A 19,372-nucleotide genomic window follows, 5' to 3' on the forward strand; every position below is an offset into this window, starting at 1 on the left:
TATCATTCTTTTACAACTTGATACTTACTAACTGCCTAATATTCCATAATATGATTGGCTGCCATTTGTTTAACCAGTAAGTGGAACTTTAGGTTGTTTCCAGTTTTTAAATATCATATGCAACATCTCAGTGGCTATCATTACCTGTAAATATTTGTGCATATCCAGGATTCTATAGGACGAATTAACAGAAGAGAAATTATTGATTAAAACAGGCTGTGCATGTTTTATCAAGTAGCCATTGTCTTTGATTGAATCATTTAAAAAAAATCTTTGAGTTAATAGACCCTGTCCTCTACATGATGTAAAAATTTTCCACTGAGCATAGTAATGGGCCCATTTCTTGCATCTGGTAGATTGTTTTTTATAAAACTTAAAATGTATCCCTGTAGCATGTGAAAGACAACAGTCCATCCATCTGGCAGTGCTAATCCATCTGGCAGTGCTAATATATAGGTGTTATGTAAACATTTACACTTCTGCTATTCTTCCATGGTTGGAAGTTCTCTCCAGTTGGGTGAGAGAAGGACTAGTGATTATTTGTGATTTTTGTCATTATGGAACTGGAACAGTTTTTTCCAGTTCTAGGTTTTATTTTTTCTTCTCCTTTTAGATACATTTGAAATGGTTTCTGAAGATGAAGATGGGAAATTGGGATTTAAAGTCAATTACCACTACATGTCTCAGGTGAAAAATGCTAATGATGCGAACAGTGCTGCCCGAGCTCGCCGCCTTGCCCAGGAAGCTGTGACACTTTCAACCTCACTGCCTCTGTCTTCATCCTCTAGTGTGTTTGTACGCTGTGATGAGGAGCGACTTGACATCATGAAGGTAAAAAATAATGATAACGAAGCATTCTCCCTTATCTCCTTGGCTCATCTGATTACGCAAATGTTTATACAAAATTAGAAATATTATACAAATAAATTATACAAAACACTAGAAATTTTGGTGACCATTTTAGACTGCAGTGAAAGGAGCCCCCCGACCCCACTCCTTTTGTTTTGGTAACAGGGTCTCACTGTTGCCCGCGCTGTATGTAGTACAGTGATGTGATCACAGCTCACTGCAGCCTCCATAAAGAGCCCTTTTCTAATGTTAGTTCAGAGTGTGTGGATCACACTGCTGTTGAAAATAAAAATTTAGAAGATATCAAAAGAGCCATCATCCTTGAGCAAAGATTGTATGAAGCTGGTCCCAGTATCAAAGGATTTAATGCTGATCAGTTAAAAAGTGTTACAGGATTTCCGTTTTGTCGTCCAAGATACTTCTCTTCTGTTTTATAGTGTCACTCTTCAAAACTTAATCATTTTCTTTCTTTTCTAGGAAATTTGTGTTTTTTTAAATTCCTAAGATCTGTGAATTACGGGTAATACAATAATATATAATCGCTACTTTTATGTTTAACACATGATAATCTGGCCTTAAATTCCAAGAGTCTACTGCATCAAGAAAATGTTTAACATTTAACCTGAAAAAGAAAATTTTCTTTTTCTTTATATTTATGATTTAATTCATGGGTTAGGCATTCTGTCTTCCATAGATACACAGCTAAAACTATTGGCCCATTGACTTGTAGAAAGTTTTATTTGTTTGCTTGCTCCTTTTGATTTTTTGGATAGGCTCATGCCTGTAATCCCAGCACTTTGGGAGGCCGAGGTAGGCAGATCTCTTGAGGTCAGGAGTTCCAGACCAGCCTGGCTAACATGGTGAAACCCTGTCTCTACTAAAAATATAAAAATTAGCCGGGTGTGGTGGCAGGCACCTGTAATCCCAGTAGTTGGCAGGCTGAGTCTGGGGAATCACTTGAACCTGGGAGGCGGAGGTTGCAGTGAGCTGAGATCTCGCCACTGCACTCCAGCCTGGGCGGCAGAGTGAGACTCCATCTCAAAAAAAGAGAGAAAAGAAAAAGGGTATGCTGGCTCATGCCTGTAATCCTGGCATTTTGGGAGGCCAAGGTGGGCAGATCAGTTGAGGTCAGGAGTTTGAGAACAGCCTGGCTGATATGGTGAAACCTCATCTCTACTGAAAATACAAAAATTAGCTGGGCATGGTAGTGTGTGCCTGTAATCCCAGCTACTCAGGAGGCTAAGGCAGGAGAATTGCTTGAACCCGGGAGGTGGAGGTTGTAATGAGCCGAGATCACACTGTTGGACTCCAGCCTGGGCCACAGAGTGAGACTGTCTCAACAAAAAAAAGAAAACTGTTCTTATTTCGGCCGGGCACAGTGGCTCAAGCCTGTAATCCCAGCGCTTAGGGAGGCTGAGGCAAGCGGATCACTTGAGGCTAGGAGTTTGAGACTAGCCTGGACAACAGGGGGAAGCCTATCTCTACTAAAAATACAAAAATTAACCGGACATGTTGGCAGGTGCCTGTGATCCCAGCTATTCAGGAGGCTGAGGCAGGAGAATTGCTTGAACTCAGGAGGCGGAGGTTGCAGTGAGCTGAGATCATGCCACTGCCCTCCAGCCTAGGTGACAGCGTGGGACTCCATCTCCAAAAATGAAGGTTGTTCTTATGTTGGATTGTATTTTTCTAAATATCAATGTTTAGGAATATTAACATAGGCTTTGTATGTTTATATATATCCAGGTTCTAATAACTGGTCCGGCGGACACCCCTTACGCAAATGGCTGCTTTGAGTTTGATGTGTATTTTCCTCAAGATTATCCCAGTTCACCCCCTCTTGTGAATCTAGAGACAACTGGTGGTCATAGCGTGCGATTCAATCCAAACCTTTATAATGACGGCAAGGTAATTTAATTGCAGTCTTTTGTTTCAAATGCCAATGATTGTATACAAAGGTTCTTTGTAATTTGAAGAAAAATTTTGTTTCAGTTATCTGCTTTCTAAGAGGGCATGGGTTTCTTTGTACTTCTCTTCCCTACATCCAGATTAGCTTAAGGAATAGAAGAGAAGAAACTGAAAAGAGCAGAAACAGTTAAGTGTTAAGAAGCCCTTACAGTCTTAAGAAGTTACTCAGGGACTTAACGTAAAGTTCTATGATACACACTATTATGAACTTATTTTAAGGTGTACCTTATATTCAAGTGTTTTTACATTTTCTTGTATTAAAAGTAGGAAGATGCATTCCCATTTACAAAAAAGCTGACCAAAAGATATAATAAAAATCATCTCATATTACCATAAACCTTTTAAAATTAGATTTAGAAGAGTAATCTCTTTTTTCAGAGGTATTTTGGATACTTTGATAGAATTTCAGTGGTAAATTCTGTGCCGAGTGTTCAGTGTTTTAAAATCTAGAAGAGAAGAATTTCAAAAGATACAGCCTGCCTCAGATATGTGGTTGCAAATTATCATTAGCTCAAATCATAAAACTAGAATTAGTTTTTTGGGTTTGTTGCAAAAGATTTGACCAGAGGCAGAACTTTCTTTGAAAGAACAAACAACAGGTTTTCTATAAGTGAGTAGGGAAGAAGAAATAGCAACGTTGACTTTACTTGAGACACTGTAACTTGAATAGAGTGTAAGTGTAAAATATTAAGATGTATTTAAGAAAATAATTCTCAAGGCTTCATTGCATAGAGAAGAGGGTCAGGGCTTGGGAGTCTTAAATTAATAGTCTTTTACCATCATACTTACCTATGTGTTCCATGGTACACACAATTGTGGACTTATTTTTCAAGTTTACACACTGTTAGCATTTAACCTTAGGTCCTATATCTACAGTTAGGTAGGAGGATACATATCTGCCATTGTTAGTCCCAAGAATGCTCTAAAGCAGGGCTGTCCAATGTTTTGGCTTCCCTGGGCCGCTTTGGAAGAAGAATAATTGTCTTGGGCCACACGAAAATTCTCTAACACAAACAATATAGCTAATGAGCTTAAAAAAAAAATAGCCAGGCCGGGCGCGGTGGCTCAAGCCTGTAATCCCAGCACTTTGGGAGGCCGAGACGGGCGGATCACGAGGTCAGGAGATCGAGACCATCCTGGCTAACATGGTGAAACCCCGTCTCTACTAAAAATACAAAAAACTAGCCGGGCGTGGTGGCGGGCGCCTGTAGTCCCAGCTACTCGGAGGCTGAGGCAGGAGAATGGCGTGAACCTGGGAGGCGGAGCTTGCAGTGAGCCGAGATCGCACCACTGCACTCCAGCCTGGGTGACACAGCGCGAGACTCCGTCTCAAAAAAAAAAAAAAAAAAAAAAAAAGCCAAAAAATCTCATAATATTTTTTAAAACTTAACAATTTTGTTTTGGGCTGCATGTGGCCTGCGGGTTGCACAAGCTTGCACTAAAGGTCAAATGGTATATGTATGACAGCACTTTGAATAATACACAAGACTTTACAGATACAACTCTTTTTAAATTATTAATCAACTACCTGTTGAATGAATTAACGTATTTTGCGTTCTTGCTTTCACAGAGCATTGAAAGAGTAGTAAGGAGACAGACCTTTCTGCATTTACAAGAACCACCTATGCTGGGCTTGGTAGCTCATGCCTGTAATCCCAGCATTTTGGGAGGCTGAGGCGGGTGGATCACCTGAGGTCAGGAGTTTGAGACCAGCCTGACCAACATGGAGAAACCTCGTCTCTACTAAAAATAGAAAATTAGCTGGGCGTGGTGGCGCATGCCTGTAATCTCAGCTACTCAGAAGGCTGAGGGAGGAGAAGTGCTTGAACCCGGGAGGCGGAGGTTTACTGAGCCCAGATTGCGCCATTGTACTCCAGCCTGGGCTACAGGAGCAAAACTCTGTCTTAAAAAAAAAAAAAAGAACCACCTATCCACCTGTTATCCAAATCTGTTGGCCATTATATGAAATTGTTAAAAATTTACAAAATCTGATGAGTATATTTTATGTTGATAGAGTATATGCCAGAAGAACACGTGATATGGCCCAGTTTTATTTTTATTACAAGAGTAGTTACAGGTCAGATTAAGTGTCCCCAGTTCTCTCCCTGCTAAGTGAGTAAGTATCTAACGTTATCTTTAAGTATATTTTGAGGAACCCTGGGAAGCCTGAATACTCTTTTAGGGGGTCTGTTTGTGTGAGGCTAGATTTGATCCATATACTTCAATCAAAGGAGTATATTGCAACTAGTTGAATGTAGAGGCAGATAATTAAATCAAGGTCTCTTCTGTTAAGCTGTTTTGCATTTTCAGAATTTAGAAAGAAATATACAAAAATATGGAATAGTACCACTTTTCTTTACTAAAAATAGTTATTTTAGTAAAAATAGTTATTTTAGTAAAAATAGAACTAGCATATGATCTATCAGTCCCACTATTGAAAATACATCCAAGGGAAAGAAAATCATAATCTTGAAGAGATATTTGCACTGCTGTTTATTGCAGCACTGTATAGAATAGCCAAGATATAGAATCAACTTAGCGGCCATCAACAGGTGAATGGATAAATAAAACATGGTTATTTATACACAGTGGAATACTATTCAGCCATGAAAAGGACGAGATCCTTCCTTTCATAGCAACATAGTCCCTGGTGGGACATTATGTTAAGTGAAATACATCAAGCATTGAAGGATAAATACTGCATGTTCTCACTCATGTAGAAGCTAAAAAAATTTATCTCAATCAACATGGAGAGTAGAATAGTGGTACTAAAGGCTGGGAGGGAAAGGTACAGAGGAGGGAATAGGGAGAGGTTGGTTAATGGATACAGAATTACAGCTAGATAGGAGGAATAGGTTCTGCTGTTGTATAGCACAGTAGGGTGACTATAGTAAATAAAAATTTTATTTTGTCAAACAGCTGGAAGAGAAGATGTTGAATGTTACCAACACTGAGAGGTTTGAGGTGATGGATACAATAATTACCCTATTTTGATCATTACACATTGTATACACATATTGAAATATCACACTGTACCCCATAAATAGGTACAACTATGTGCTAATTAAAAATATTTTCCTTTTAAAATAATTTAGTTTTCATTAAAATGTTATTTGTGTTGACATAATAGGTGCTGGTCCATTTTGCATTATGAAAAAGTTACAATGCCACACAAATTTGAATCACATCTGAAGATGCCAATTTGTTTTAACAGACCAACCCTTAGGGTTTTGTCTGGAGACATATAAAACTGAGATATTTTGACATGATAGCATTATGTTTTTACTTCTCATTAGGACAGTTTGTTTTTAAGCACTCTTTTTTCTCTCTCTTTTTATTTTTTAAATGAAACAAGTTTATTTTCTCCAATAACTTCTGTAAATTACAAAGACAAAATACTAAACTACAGCATATAACTTTTCAATATTTAACCAGAATACTCGTAATGAATACGCATCTGGAAACAAGATAAAAGGCTACACCTCGTCAGGCATCCTACAAAAATATCTCAAGTTTTATATACTCTGCAGCATTTCTGTTAAGCACTCTTTTTTCAGTTCTGTTGACGCTTTTTTCCTTTGTCAGGTTTGTTTAAGCATCTTAAACACGTGGCATGGAAGACCAGAAGAGAAGTGGAATCCTCAGACCTCAAGCTTTTTGCAAGTAAACAAAATTTCTCTGACATTTTCACTTAAGAAATAAAGAACTGTGTAGTATTTTAAAAAATTTTAGTGACCAAGAATATAGTAAACCCAAAAAAAGATAGATTACTAGGAAATACATATTTAATAGCTTATAGGTGAGAAATTAGCATAGTGGAGTCTCATCTTTTGTGTAATCTAAAATCTCAAGTTGGGGCATAAAACAAAAATAGAGTTTAGCCAAAACTCCCTTCAAAAAAATACCAGGCCAGGCGCAGTGCCCACTGTTTTCTGTGTTTCTTGATTTCTGTTCCTGAACAGATTATGAGAGCCTCTTATGGTTGTGCAGATGCTAACGTGAAACTAAAAAAGGAGAGGGGGTCAGATGTGTTGGCACAGCACTTTGGGAGGCTGAGATGGGTGGATCATTTGAGGTCAGGAGTTCGAGACCAGCTTGACCAACATGGTGAGACCCCCATCTCTACTAAAAATACAAAGTACAATTAGCCAGACGAGGTGTTGTGTGCTTATAATCCCAGCAAGTAGGAGACCGAGGCAGGAGAATCGCTGGAACCTGGGAGGAGGAGGTTGCATTGAGCCGAGATCATGGCACTCCACTCTAGCCTGGGTGACAGGGAGACTCTATCTAAAAAATAAAAAGCAATCAATAAAAAGGAGAGAGACAGTAAATTTGGCCTGTCAATAAAAGTCTTTACTCTGAAAATATCAACAAATTGACTCAAATCAGTGAGCCTACATTATGGATTGAAAATAAATACTGATGATTATTACATCAATGTAAATATATGTATATATATAATATATAATATATGTTTTTATGTTAATTACCAATTGATTTTCGACTCAGATTCTAAGAAAACACTTTAGCCTGGTAAAAGTAAAATAAATACTATTTTTTGGTTTGATCCAAATAGCTTTTTAAGTGAAGTTCTGTTGATCAGACAATTCATGCTGGCTGCTTTTTTGCATGCCTCTAATATACTTATAGAAATTATTTTTAGTGCAGAATTGATTTTTGTTCTGTAGTTTAAAGTTTATTTAATTCTTTCATTCATCCTGTAACACAAGTAGATCTGATGCCCATTTTACAGATGATGAAAATACAGGTTCTAAATGTACAGATAACTATACTGTGATCCCTATGACTTCAAATATTTTACACTGTTTCTCAAGCCTAAAGTTTTATTTTATAATACTGAAAATCAGATTTTTTTAAAAGAGGAAATCCTTCATCCCAAGGGTTTACTGTTTCTCTGCTTATTTCCTGCCTCTAGTAAAATGTAGTGTGCATTAAAATGACTGTCCAGTTCAGACAATCCAGGGGTCCAGAAATTTCCTAAAGTGTGTATTATCGCTATTAAATAGCTAAGTTCACTATTGAAAAAAAGTGGCATTTATGCTCTTCCAAAAAGGTAATGTCTGCTGGGCCACCCAGTGGTAAGATAACCCATGTCATAAAGTGTTTTTTGAATTTAATTGCAGGAAGTATTGGTCTCTGATAATGAATCTTTTGTTGTTCCTGTTATCAAATATAAACTTTACATTTTTCTCTCTTAGCAGACAATAAATTATAGCCACATTTATTTCTCAGATGTAATTTCTTGTTCCTTTTTTCTGGTACACAAAACCCTCATTCTTTTTTGTTTAACTTTTGTTTTAGGTTCAGGGGTTCCACTGCAGGTTTGTTACATAGGTAAACTCACGTCACAAGGGTTTGCTATAGGGATTATTTTGTCACCCAGGTACTAAGCTTAGTACACAGTAGTTTTGTTTTGTTTTTCCTTTTTTCTTTTTTCTTTTTCTTTTCTTTTTTTTTTTTTTTTTTTGAGACACGGTCCCACTCTGTGGCCCAGGCTGGGCACCATCTTGGCTCCCTACAACCTCTGCGTCTCAGGTTCAAGCTATCCTTCCACCTTAGCCTCCTGAGTAGCTGAGATCACAGACACGCACCACCACACCTGGCTAATTTTTGTAGTTTTAGTAGTGACAGGGTTTCACCATGCTGACCAGGCTGACCTCGAGCCCCTGATCTCAAGTGATCTGTCTGCCTCAGCCTCCCAAAGTGTTAGGATTACAGGCGTTAGCCAACGTGCCCAGCCGGTAGTTATTTTTTTCTGATCTTTTCCCTTCTCCCACCTTTCGCTGTCAAATAGGCCCCAGCATCTGCAAAACATTTTATGCTTCCTTTAGTGGGCTTTACTTTGCTGTTTTAAACAAAATAGGCTGTGAATCTAAAGTAATTTTTAGATTACTCTAACTGCCTGAGATCTATAAAACCATACTGTGTATCAAAGGAGATGAGGTTAAATAAATAAGAGTCCTTTTTTATAAATTTGTAATGGATATTTAATTTCTTTCTGTGCTTTTGTACAAAAATGCAATTATACCCTACTTATGTTAACAGAAGAGGACAATTATTTAAGAGGGAAGAGGACAGTAACTAACAACTATGCCTTGGGAAGTTATCTCAGAAGTGTCAGTAAATGTGAGATCTCTGGCTGGGCGAGGTGACTCATGCCTGTAATTTCAGCACTTTGGGAGGCAGGCAGATCACTTGAGGCCTGGAGTTCAGGAACAGACTGGCCAATATGGAGAAACCCATCTCTACTAAAAATACAAAAATTAGTGGGATGGGGTCACAGGCACCTGTAACCCCAGCTACTCGGGAGGCTGAGGCAGGAGAATCACTTGAACCCAGGAGGCAGAGGTTGCAGTGAGCTGAGATCGCACCACTGCACTCCAACCTGAGCAACAAAGCAAGACACTGTCTCAAAAAAATAAATAAATAAATAAAAATTAAAAATATGAGATATTTGTCTCAGAAATAATATGAATTAAAGTTTTTCCCATAGTTGACCTTGGCATCAGTATGGTCACTTCAGGTCACATTTAACCCTTTCTATTTTGGGTCAAATATGTTACTTTTGAGTACTCATTTTTAAAGTTCTCTTTAACTTTGACTTGTAAGATGAATATCTATGGGACTGTTTAATCATTGTGCCTAACCAAAGTGTAATTGCTGTTCTTTTTCATTTATGAATTGGGTAGATAATATCTGATGTTTTCCTGCCTTCAAAGATGTTACTTTATTGACTTGTGTAGATCTGTTAACTAGAAATACTATATTAGCTAGAAATCACCTCTCTTAATATATGTTACATCTGGAGAAACAAGCCTTCTGGTAAATAAGTGGTGGGTTGGAAGTGGTCTTAGAACCATAGGACCATCTCATCAATCAGAATTTCTGGCTGGGTGCCATGGCTCACGCCTGTAATCCCAGCACTTTGGGAGGCCAAGGTGGGCGGATCACCTGAGGTCAGAAGTTTGAGATCAGCCTGGCCAACATGGCAAAACCCCATCTCTACTAAAAATTTAAAAAAAAATTAGCCGGGCTTGGTGACAATGCACGCCTGTAGTCCCAGCTACTTGAGAGGCTGAGGAAGGAGAATTGCTTGAACCCAGGAGACAGAGGATGCAATGAACCAAGATTGTACCATTGCACTGCAGCCTGGGCAACAGAGCAAGACTCCATCTCAAAGAAATAAAATAAAATGAGAATTTCTAATAAGGTTTTTGTGATACTGTAGCAGTTAATTTTCCTTGGAATAAAAATTTAAAATGGTCTCAGGCATTTTTTTTCTAAGTGAGTATTGTTAAAGAGTGCATGGCTAGGCTGGACACGGTGGCTGACGGCTATAATCCCAGCACTTTGGGAGGCCGAGGCAAGCAGATCCCCTGAAGTCAGGAGTTCAAAACCAGCCTGGCCAACATGATGAAACCCCGTCTCTACTAAAAATACAAAAATTAGTCGGGTGTGGTGGCAGGCACCTGTAATCCCAGCTACTCGGGAGGCTGAGACAGGAGAATCGCTTGATCTAGGAGGCGGAGGTTGTAGGGAGCCAAGGTCATGCCATTACACTCCAGCCTGGGTGACAAGAGTGAAACTCAGTCTTATTTAAAAAAAAAAAAAAAAAAAAAGTGCATGGCTGGCTTTATGCTCCTTAAGAATAGTTGGAGCAGAATGTTGGTATGAGTTGTTTACAAACAAAAATTTTTTATAGGTTTTTCATATCTATTATTATTCAAGAATTCAAGAGTAAAAACAGATGTATAAGTGTTACTTATGGCTGTATCGTGCCTAATTTTATTTTGCTTTTATAATGAAATATTTCAGGTTATAATCATAAACATTGATTTTATTGTGATAGAAATTTGTGGAAACACATATTAAAGAAGAGTCTTTGTGGATAGAGCAGGATATCAGTTAACCCATAGTAAAAATGTCCCATCATAGCTGTTCTTTTCCTTTATTCTTTAGGTGTTGGTGTCTGTCCAGTCCCTTATATTAGTAGCTGAGCCTTATTTTAATGAACCGGGATACGAACGATCTAGAGGCACTCCCAGTGGCACACAGAGTTCTCGAGAATATGATGGAAACATTCGACAAGCAACAGTTAAGTGGGCAATGCTAGAACAAATCAGAAACCCTTCACCATGTTTTAAAGAGGTATGTTCAATAAAATTAGTGAAATACTTTGTTAAAGACATTTTACAATATAGCCTGGGCACGGTGGCTCATGCCTGTAATCTCAGCACTTTGGGAGGTCAAGGCAGGTGGGTCACTTGAGGTGAGGAGTTTGAGACCAGCCTGGCCAATATGGCGAAAACCCGTTTCTACTTAAAGAAAAAGAAAAATTAGCCAGGCTTGGTGGCAGGTGCCTGTAATCTCAGTTACTTGGGGGGTGAGGTTGAACCTGGGAGGCGGAAGTTGCAGTGAGCTGAGATTGCACCACTGCACTACAGCCTGGGAGACAGTAGAGCAAGACTCCATCTCAAAAAAAAAAAAAGACATTTTATAATATAGTTTGTTAGGTATTATATTTGCTTTTATATGTATCTAGTATATGAATCTCTAGGTTTTAGGGTTAATCCCAAAGATCATTAATAAGTCTGGACAATATAGAAAGACCCCATCTCTGCAAAAAGTTAAAAAATTTAGCTGGGCATGGTGGCACCTGTAGTCTTAGATACTTAGTAGGCTAGGCAGGAGGTTTGCCTGACCCCACGAGTTTGAGGCTGCAGTAAGCTGTATTCACATCACTGCACTCCAGCCTAGGTGACAGAGTCTCAGAAAAAAAAAAATGGTAGTAGATAGTACAGATGAAGTATAAAACCATCTGTATTCTAAACGACATCTGACTAAATTTTTGAGAACTTTTTTCCTTTCCTTTCCTTTTCCTCTCCTCTTCCTCTCCTATTCCTCTCCTCTCCCTCTCCTCTCCCTCTCCTCTCCCTCTCCTCTCCCTCTCCTCTCCCTCTCCTCTGCTTTCCTTTCCTCCTGTCCCGTCCTGTTTCGTTCTCATCGCCCAGGTGCAATGGCATGATCTTGGCTCACTGCAACTTCCACCTCCCAAGTTCAAGCGATTCTCCTGCCTCAGCCTCCCGAGTAGCTGGGATTACAGGCAGGTGCCACCATGCCTGGCTAATATTTTTGTAGTTTTAGTAGAGACAGGGTTTCACCATGTTGGCCAGGCTGATCTCCAACTCCTGACCTCAGGTGATCCACCTGCCTTGGCCTCCCAAAGTGCTGGGATTACAAGCGTGAGCCACCGCTCCTGGCCTGTTCTTTATTTTCATTAGTTACCATTCTACTAGCAAACTCTCCAAATATGTTTCTGAAGTATTTCTCATAAAACGTTTTTATTGAAGATGGTTTCTAAATTTGTCTTGCAAATAGAAATTTTGCCCTTGTACTAATGTGTATATATAAGGAGAATGCCATTTCTTTTTTTTTTTCTTTTTTTTTTTGAGACAAGGCTTTGCTCTGTTGCCCATGCTGGAATACAGTGGCCGAGTCTTGGCTCACTGCACCCTCCACCTCCCCGGTTCAAGTGATTCTCGTGCCTCAGCCTCCCAAATAGCTGGGACTGTATGCACACACCACCACAACTGGCTAATCTTTTTGTATTTTTTAGTAGGGACCAGGTTTCACCATGTTGGCCAGGCTAGTCTCGAATGCCTGACCTCAGGTGATCCGCCCGCCTTGGCCTTCCAGAGTGTTGGAATTACAGGCGTGAGCAACTGCGCCTGGCCACATTTCCTTTTCTTTAGGAAAAAATTGGATAATATGAGTTTCCAAAACCTGTATTAATACACTGAAGTGGTTTTTTTCACTTCATCCTGAAATGTTGCTCTGTGTGTGTGTGTGTGTGTGGGTGTGTGTGTGGGTGTGTAACTCTTTGCCTATGATTAGTTGTCTCTCCATAGTGTGCCTAAATACAATTATAGTGTGTGTGTGTGTGTAACTCTTTGCCTATGATTAGTTATCTCTCCATAGTGTGCCTAAATACAATTATACTTTTCACCTGCCATATCAAAATACTTTAGCATCACAACTTGCTGTAGTTGTGTTCAGAAACATTTTTCTTTCTTAAAATTGTTTCACTTGATCATTAATTTCTTAAATTGTGCTGGAAAGTTAACATTTTAGAGAAAAAAAATGGTATGTTTATCTGACATAAAATTGATCTTTAATATAATTATCCAGATATTCTGCATGAATACTATGAAGCCTTCTTCTTCATCAGATGGCACTGATGAATATTTCTTTTTCTTTGGCTTTTGCTGTTACTGAGTAAATTTATATTCCAGTGTCCTTTGAATGAGAAAGTTGGATACGTTACTTTTGCAAAGATTGCACCACTACACTCAAGCCTGAGCAGCAGAGTGAGACTCTGTCTCCAAAAAAAAAAAAAAAAGTAATTCGTTTTATGCATATCATTTTTTTTCAGGAAGGATAAACACAGGGAACTCAGAGAAGGGGATGACGTTTACAGAAAGCAAATATATATCATTTGAGACAATCATCTTTCTCAGTCTTTAGAACCTAGCTTGCATTAAAGGCGCCACTCGTCAGCCATGTATGCTTTCCCAGTTTTCCTAATCAAATGCCACTCACTACTCTTTGAATGCCCTGGGCTTTTTGTTTTTGTTTATTGTTGTTCTTTGAAATATATTTTTCTGGTACATTCACCTCCCATCTGATTTTGTTATCATTGTTCTTCATTTAAAGCTGTGTCATACTTCTGTATCCCAGAGGCTTCAAACCCAATAACTATTAAATGTGGTGGGATCGTATTGGTGTTTGACATTCATTCCCAGAGCTTTCTAGTGATTTTCCCTTTGTAGGTTTGATTGTCTGTTCTTTAGGGCAGACATGCTCCCTGGGCAATGCTCAACCAGAATACAGAGTAATGTTTCCAAATTGATAATTGTTTTCTAGTTTAAATTTGCCAGAAATAGACTCTTACTACTATATGTTGGTAGAAATTTTACTCAGTTTTTCAAAGATAGAATTTAAAAATCGCAAATGTAAACCACAGTAATAATAAGGAAATTTAACTTCCTAAAATAAAATCCTATCTGTAAATTAAACAGAAGATACAATTAAGTAAGAATAGTGCCATTTCTGGGGGATCCATTTCTGGGGATTTCTGTGTGAATGCCTTTGGCATTTAGAATATACTTATCTAGGTGTTCTTTGAGTTATCTTTTAAAATCTTTTTCTCCTGGTTACTTATTTATTTGCATTTGCCTTCTGAATATATTGTATCATATGTGTCTTGTGGTCTCTGAACAGGATTAATTTTCCAAGTGTTTGACCGGGATTGTACACTCTTTTCTGCTATAAATCTCTCCCCTCCCCTCCCCTCGAGTCTTGCTCTGTCGCCCAGGCCGGAGTGCAGTGATGGGATCTTGGCTCACTGCGACCTCTGCCTCCTGGGTTCAAGCGAGTCTCCTGCCTCAGCCTCCCAAGTAGCTGGCAATACAGGTGCCCACCACCATGCCTGGCTAATTTTTGTATGTTTAGTTTCACCATATTGGCCAGGCTGGTCTCGAACTCCTGACCTTGTGATCTGCCTGCCTCGACCTCCCAAAATGCTGGGATTACAGGCATGAGCCACCACACCAGGCCATAAATTTCATATATATATATTTCAACACATGTCATCTCAAATCATGAGCTTCATTTTTCCCTGCTAATATTGTAGGGTTGATTAAATTGAGTTTTATGGACAGAAAAACATTGCAATGTCTGTATATTTATTTCTTTAAATGTATTTGTAATAATATTCTAAATACTAATTTAAATGTATTTATAGTATACATATATTTATTTAAATGTATTTATAATACATTTTATTTCCTTGTAATGTCATTTACTGTGTCTTTTAAATTTGACTGTAAACACTGCTTGTTCTCCTGCTTACTTTTTCTCAAGGTAATACACAAACATTTTTACTTGAAAAGAGTTGAGATAATGGCCCAGTGTGAGGAGTGGATTGCGGATATCCAGCAGTACAGCAGTGATAAGCGGGTAGGCAGGACTATGTCTCACCATGCAGCAGCTCTCAAGGTGAGTAAGCCTTTCTAACATGAGCCTTGTTGCTTTAAGAGTTGTGTAATTATTGACAGAACCATGCCTACCAGAAGATAAGGGGAGGGAGGGAATTAAAGAAACATAATATTTATTTTCAGTTCAGAGGAATAAATTGTTACTCAGAAGTCTATAGAAAAGATGCATTTTTTTTGCTAGTAGATTGACAGTTCCTAAAATAAAAAGTGGGTCCAAGGACTGAGTCAGCAGAGTTTTGTAAAGTTCCTTGAAGATAAGGATGACAAGATGTGCTCCATGAATGCCTTTTCCTTTTTCATTTTTTCTTTGGAGACTGTATTTCACTCTGTTATCCTGGCCTAGAGTGCAGTGGTGGCATCATGACTGACTCTCTGTAAGCTTGAACTCCTGGGCTCAATCAGTCCTCCCACCTCAGCTTCCCATGTAGCTGGGACTACAGGCAGCTGCCACAGTGCCCAGCTAAATTTTTTTATTTTCAGTTTTGTAGAGGGGCTCTCACCCTGTTTCCTAGGTTAGGCTCAACTGATCCTCCCACCTCCCACCCAAATCACTGGGATTATATGCATGAGCAACCGTGCCAGACTTGAAGGACTTCTTTTATTCCCTTAGTCTTTCCCTAGGCCTCCTGCCTTCCATATTTTTATTACTTGGAGGGATGAGGGAGATGTGAGTTGCAGATTCTCCCTCAGCTGATGGTGGCAGTGGCTGTGTTAAGGGAGACAAGCAATTGTTTTCAATTTGGACGTTCACAGAGTGGAAATGTGAAATGTGATGGTTTGGAAGATTTTGTGTCTACCCATGGAGATCTTTCTTTGTAACAGCCTTCCTTTTTTCCTGCATCTGAATGTCTTTACTCATTTCATCCTCCACCAATATCCTCCCTTTTTCTGTCTTCAGGTTTTTCCATTTCTACTGGCTTGTTATCTTCTAACTTTAAAGCTGTCTTCACTTCAAGCAACTAGTTGATGATAAGGATTTGTTAGTTTTTTAGGTGTGATTTTTAAAAAGATCCCTATCTTTTCAGGACATGCACAGAAATATTTGTGAATGACAAAGTGTATGATGTCTGGGATTTACTTCAAAATAAAATGAGAAGGAGAAAGTCTGGGGATATAGATGAAAGAGATGGGCCATGAGTTGATAATGGTTGAAGCTGTGTGATGGATATGTGGGAGTTCGTTGTACTCTTCTGCCCACTTCTGTATATGTTTGAATTTTTTCACTATAAAAATGTTTTTAAAAAGAGAGAAAAACACTTGCAGAAAAATTCCCTAAGCTACTTCTATTTTGCCTCTATTATTATGAAACAGATTATCTTCTTTCACCCTCAGACTATAGCAGTTGACGCTTCTTGCCTCCATTTTTTAACCTTTGTCTCACCAATCAACCTTTTGCAGTCTGACTTCAGTTTTACCAAAGTTACCCTCTCTCCAGTTCTCAAAGCCAGTGACCCCAGCTCACTTCTCTATTCACTTCGTCTGCTCTCCCTCCTCCAGGCTTTTACACATGGTTTCCATTTTCCTCTAGTTTTCAGCTCTTCTGCTTGCTCACCTCCATTCATATTTCAGCTTAAATTTCACTTCATGGAACCCTGCCTTGACTGGTTTGTTTGTTTGTTTGTTTTTGAGACGCTGTCTCTCTCTGCTGCTCAGGCGTGATCTTGGCTCACTGCATCTTCCACCTCCCTTGTTCAAGCGTTTCATCTGCCTCAGCCTCCTGAGTAGCTGGGCTTACAGGCATCTGCCACCAGACCCAGCTAATTTTTGTATTTTTGTTTTGTTTTGTTTTCTTTTCTTTTCTTTTCCCTTCCTTCCTTCCTCTCTCTCTCTTTCTTTTCTTTCTTTCTTTCTTTCTTTCTTTCTTTCTTTCTTTCTTTCTTTCTTTCTTTCTTTCTTTCTGTCTGTCTGTCTGTCTGTCTGTCTGTCTGTCTGTCTCTCTCCTTCCTTCCTTCCTTCCTTCCTTCCTTCCTTCCTTCCTTCCTTCCATCCGTCTGTCTTTCTTTCTGCCTATCTTTCTTGATGTAATCTTGCTCTGTCGCTCAACCTGGAGTGCAGTGGCTTGATCTCGGCTCACTGCAACCTTCACCTCCTGGGTTCAAGCTATTCTCCTGCCTCAGCCTCCTGAGTAGCTGGGATTACAGTCGCCTGCCATCATGCCCAGCTAATTTTTGCATTTTTAGTACAGATGGGGTTTCACCATGTTGGCCAGGCTGGTCTCGAACTCCTGACCTCAAATGAGCCACTGCGCCCCGTCCAACTGATAGACTATTAGATCATTTCAGTATAAGCGTTTCTAACCCTCTGTGCCTACCTGTTAAAACACTGATAACATTTGCCTAATGTTTGTCTTTTGTAGTATACTTTTCATCTGTAGACTATCTTGGCTTTTCTGCTTACACTCTTAATCCTTTCAGTATGTTTTCCTTTTTCTCTTTTCCTGAGCATTTGTTTACCTGAGGCTTACTTTTTGGCCTTCAGAACGATTTTTTTTTCTCTTTCTGTTTTTTCTTCATTGTATCTGTAACCCTGACTTTGGCCATTTACTCTCTAAAATTGACACTTCAAACTGTTGTCAGCTCTTAAATTTCTCTTGTATTGTATTACTGACATTTTTTACGTAGATGCCCTGTCATCATCACCTTAAAGGAGATTTTCCTCAAATCAAGTTTTCTAGTTTTCTATTTACTTAATTTTACTTGATTTTAAACCATTTTTCTCTGTCTTAGAATCTTCAAGTACTATATATCTCATCCTTCATCCAGCACCCCTGGTCAGTACTAGGTCCTGTCAATATTACTTCATGAGGGGACTGTCCCTCTCCCCAACTCATGATTTCTGTTGAGTTCCCACAGCTTTGTCTGTTTGTCCAGCTTCCTTGTACCAGGTTCTCCCCCTTTCAGTTCCTTCTTTAGTGCATTACCAGGCTGATCTTCCCCAAATATCTATTTAGATATGTTTTTCACTTATACAAAACTGGCTCAAGTCTAGCTTCTTTTCATTCAGTCTCTTGCTTATATCCACATTCCTTTATTTCTTCTGTGTCACTGTCACCTGGAATTTTCCATCTCTGAATTAATCCAAATTTATATCATTTTAACTATACATTTGCTGTTGAGTGCTGCACAAGAAATGTACATAATTGGCTAGGCACAGTGGCTCACGCCTATAATCCCAATACTTTGGGAGACCAAGGCGGGCAGATCACTTGTGGTCAGGAGTTCAAGACCAGGCCGACCAACGTTCAAGACCAACCCCAACTCTACTAAAAAAAAATACAAAAATTAGTCAGATGTGGTGGCTTATGCCTGTAGTCCCAGCTTTTGGGGAGACTGAGGCAGGAGAATCACCTGAACCTGAGAGGTGAAGGTTGCAGTGAACCGAGATTGCACCATTGCTCTCCAGCCTGGGCAACAAGGGTGAAAAATTCCCTCTTAAAAAATAAATAAAAAGAAAGAAAAGTATGTAGTTTAGCTTGACTCCACAATAAAATCATAGTATCCCTGTATTAGACTGTTCTTGCATTGCTATAAAGAAATCCTTGAGACTGCGTAATTTATAACAAAAAGACATTCAGTGGACCCATGGTTCTGTAGGCTGTACAGGAAGCATGGAGCTGGCACTTACTCCGCTTCTGAAGAGGCCTCAGGACCTTTTACTCATGGCGGAAGACGAAGCGGAATCAAGAAGGAGTAGGGGCATGGGAGGTGCCACACTTTACAACAACCAGATCTCATGATAATTCACTCACTATCTCAGGACAGCACCAGTCCAGGAGGAAACTGTCCCCATGATCCCCATTTCTCTCCCCTCTAACACAGGGATTACATTTCAACATGAGATTTGGGCAGGGACAAATATCCAAACTAGCTCAATCCCCAACCTTAACTGGGTCCTCATGATTGCCAGATTTTTCTTTCTCCTTCCCTGGTCAGTGTTTTCACCTGTTGTCCACAGTGGAAGGAAAATCAAGGCTAGGGAAATTTTCACTTACCGGCATGTAAATGTGCTTTGAAACTTTGCAAATAGCTGCAAAGTATAGTTGTTTTTTCCTATTTGTGTGTCTTATAATTTCAGCCAGAATTTTAGACTCCATAAGCTTAAAGATTTTATCCTCATTCTACTCATTGCCTTTTGTTGTTGGTATATTTAACACAGTGTCTCATACATAAAAATTGTTCTATAAATGTTGTTTAGTGCCGGGCGCGGTGGCTCAAGCCTGTAATCCCAGCACTTTGGGAGGCCGAGACGGGCGGATCACGAGGTCAGGAGATCGAGACCATTCTGGCTAACACAGTGAAACCCCGTCTCTACTAAAAATACAAAAACTTAGCCGGGCGAGGTGGCAGGCGCCTGTAGTCCCAGCTACTCGGGAGGCTGAGGCAGGAGAATGGCGTGAACCCGGGAGGCGGAGCTTGCAGTGAGCTGAGATCCGGCCACTGCACTCCAGCCTGGGTGACAGAGTGAGACTCCGTCTCAAAAAA

The 19,372-nt window shown here is 39.4% G+C and overlaps 1 protein-coding gene across 3 annotated transcripts in view; it reads left to right on the forward strand.

The window, feature by feature from the left end:
* BIRC6 (baculoviral IAP repeat containing 6) overlaps window positions 1–19,372 on the forward strand; it is a 256,735-nt gene that overhangs the window by 234,084 nt on the left and 3,279 nt on the right. For all 3 annotated transcript variants that reach the window (XM_025353535.1, XM_025353532.1, XM_025353533.1), the window contains exons 69-73: window positions 614–831; window positions 2,593–2,754; window positions 6,400–6,477; window positions 10,795–10,983; window positions 14,758–14,892. In XM_025353535.1, the coding sequence (XP_025209320.1) occupies window positions 614–831; window positions 2,593–2,754; window positions 6,400–6,477; window positions 10,795–10,983; window positions 14,758–14,892 (782 nt within the window). The remainder of the gene's footprint in view (window positions 1–613; window positions 832–2,592; window positions 2,755–6,399; window positions 6,478–10,794; window positions 10,984–14,757; window positions 14,893–19,372) is intronic.

Source organism: Theropithecus gelada, chromosome 13 (genome assembly GCF_003255815.1).
Source record: "Theropithecus gelada isolate Dixy chromosome 13, Tgel_1.0, whole genome shotgun sequence".
NCBI classification, from domain to species: Eukaryota; Metazoa; Chordata; class Mammalia; order Primates; family Cercopithecidae; genus Theropithecus; species Theropithecus gelada.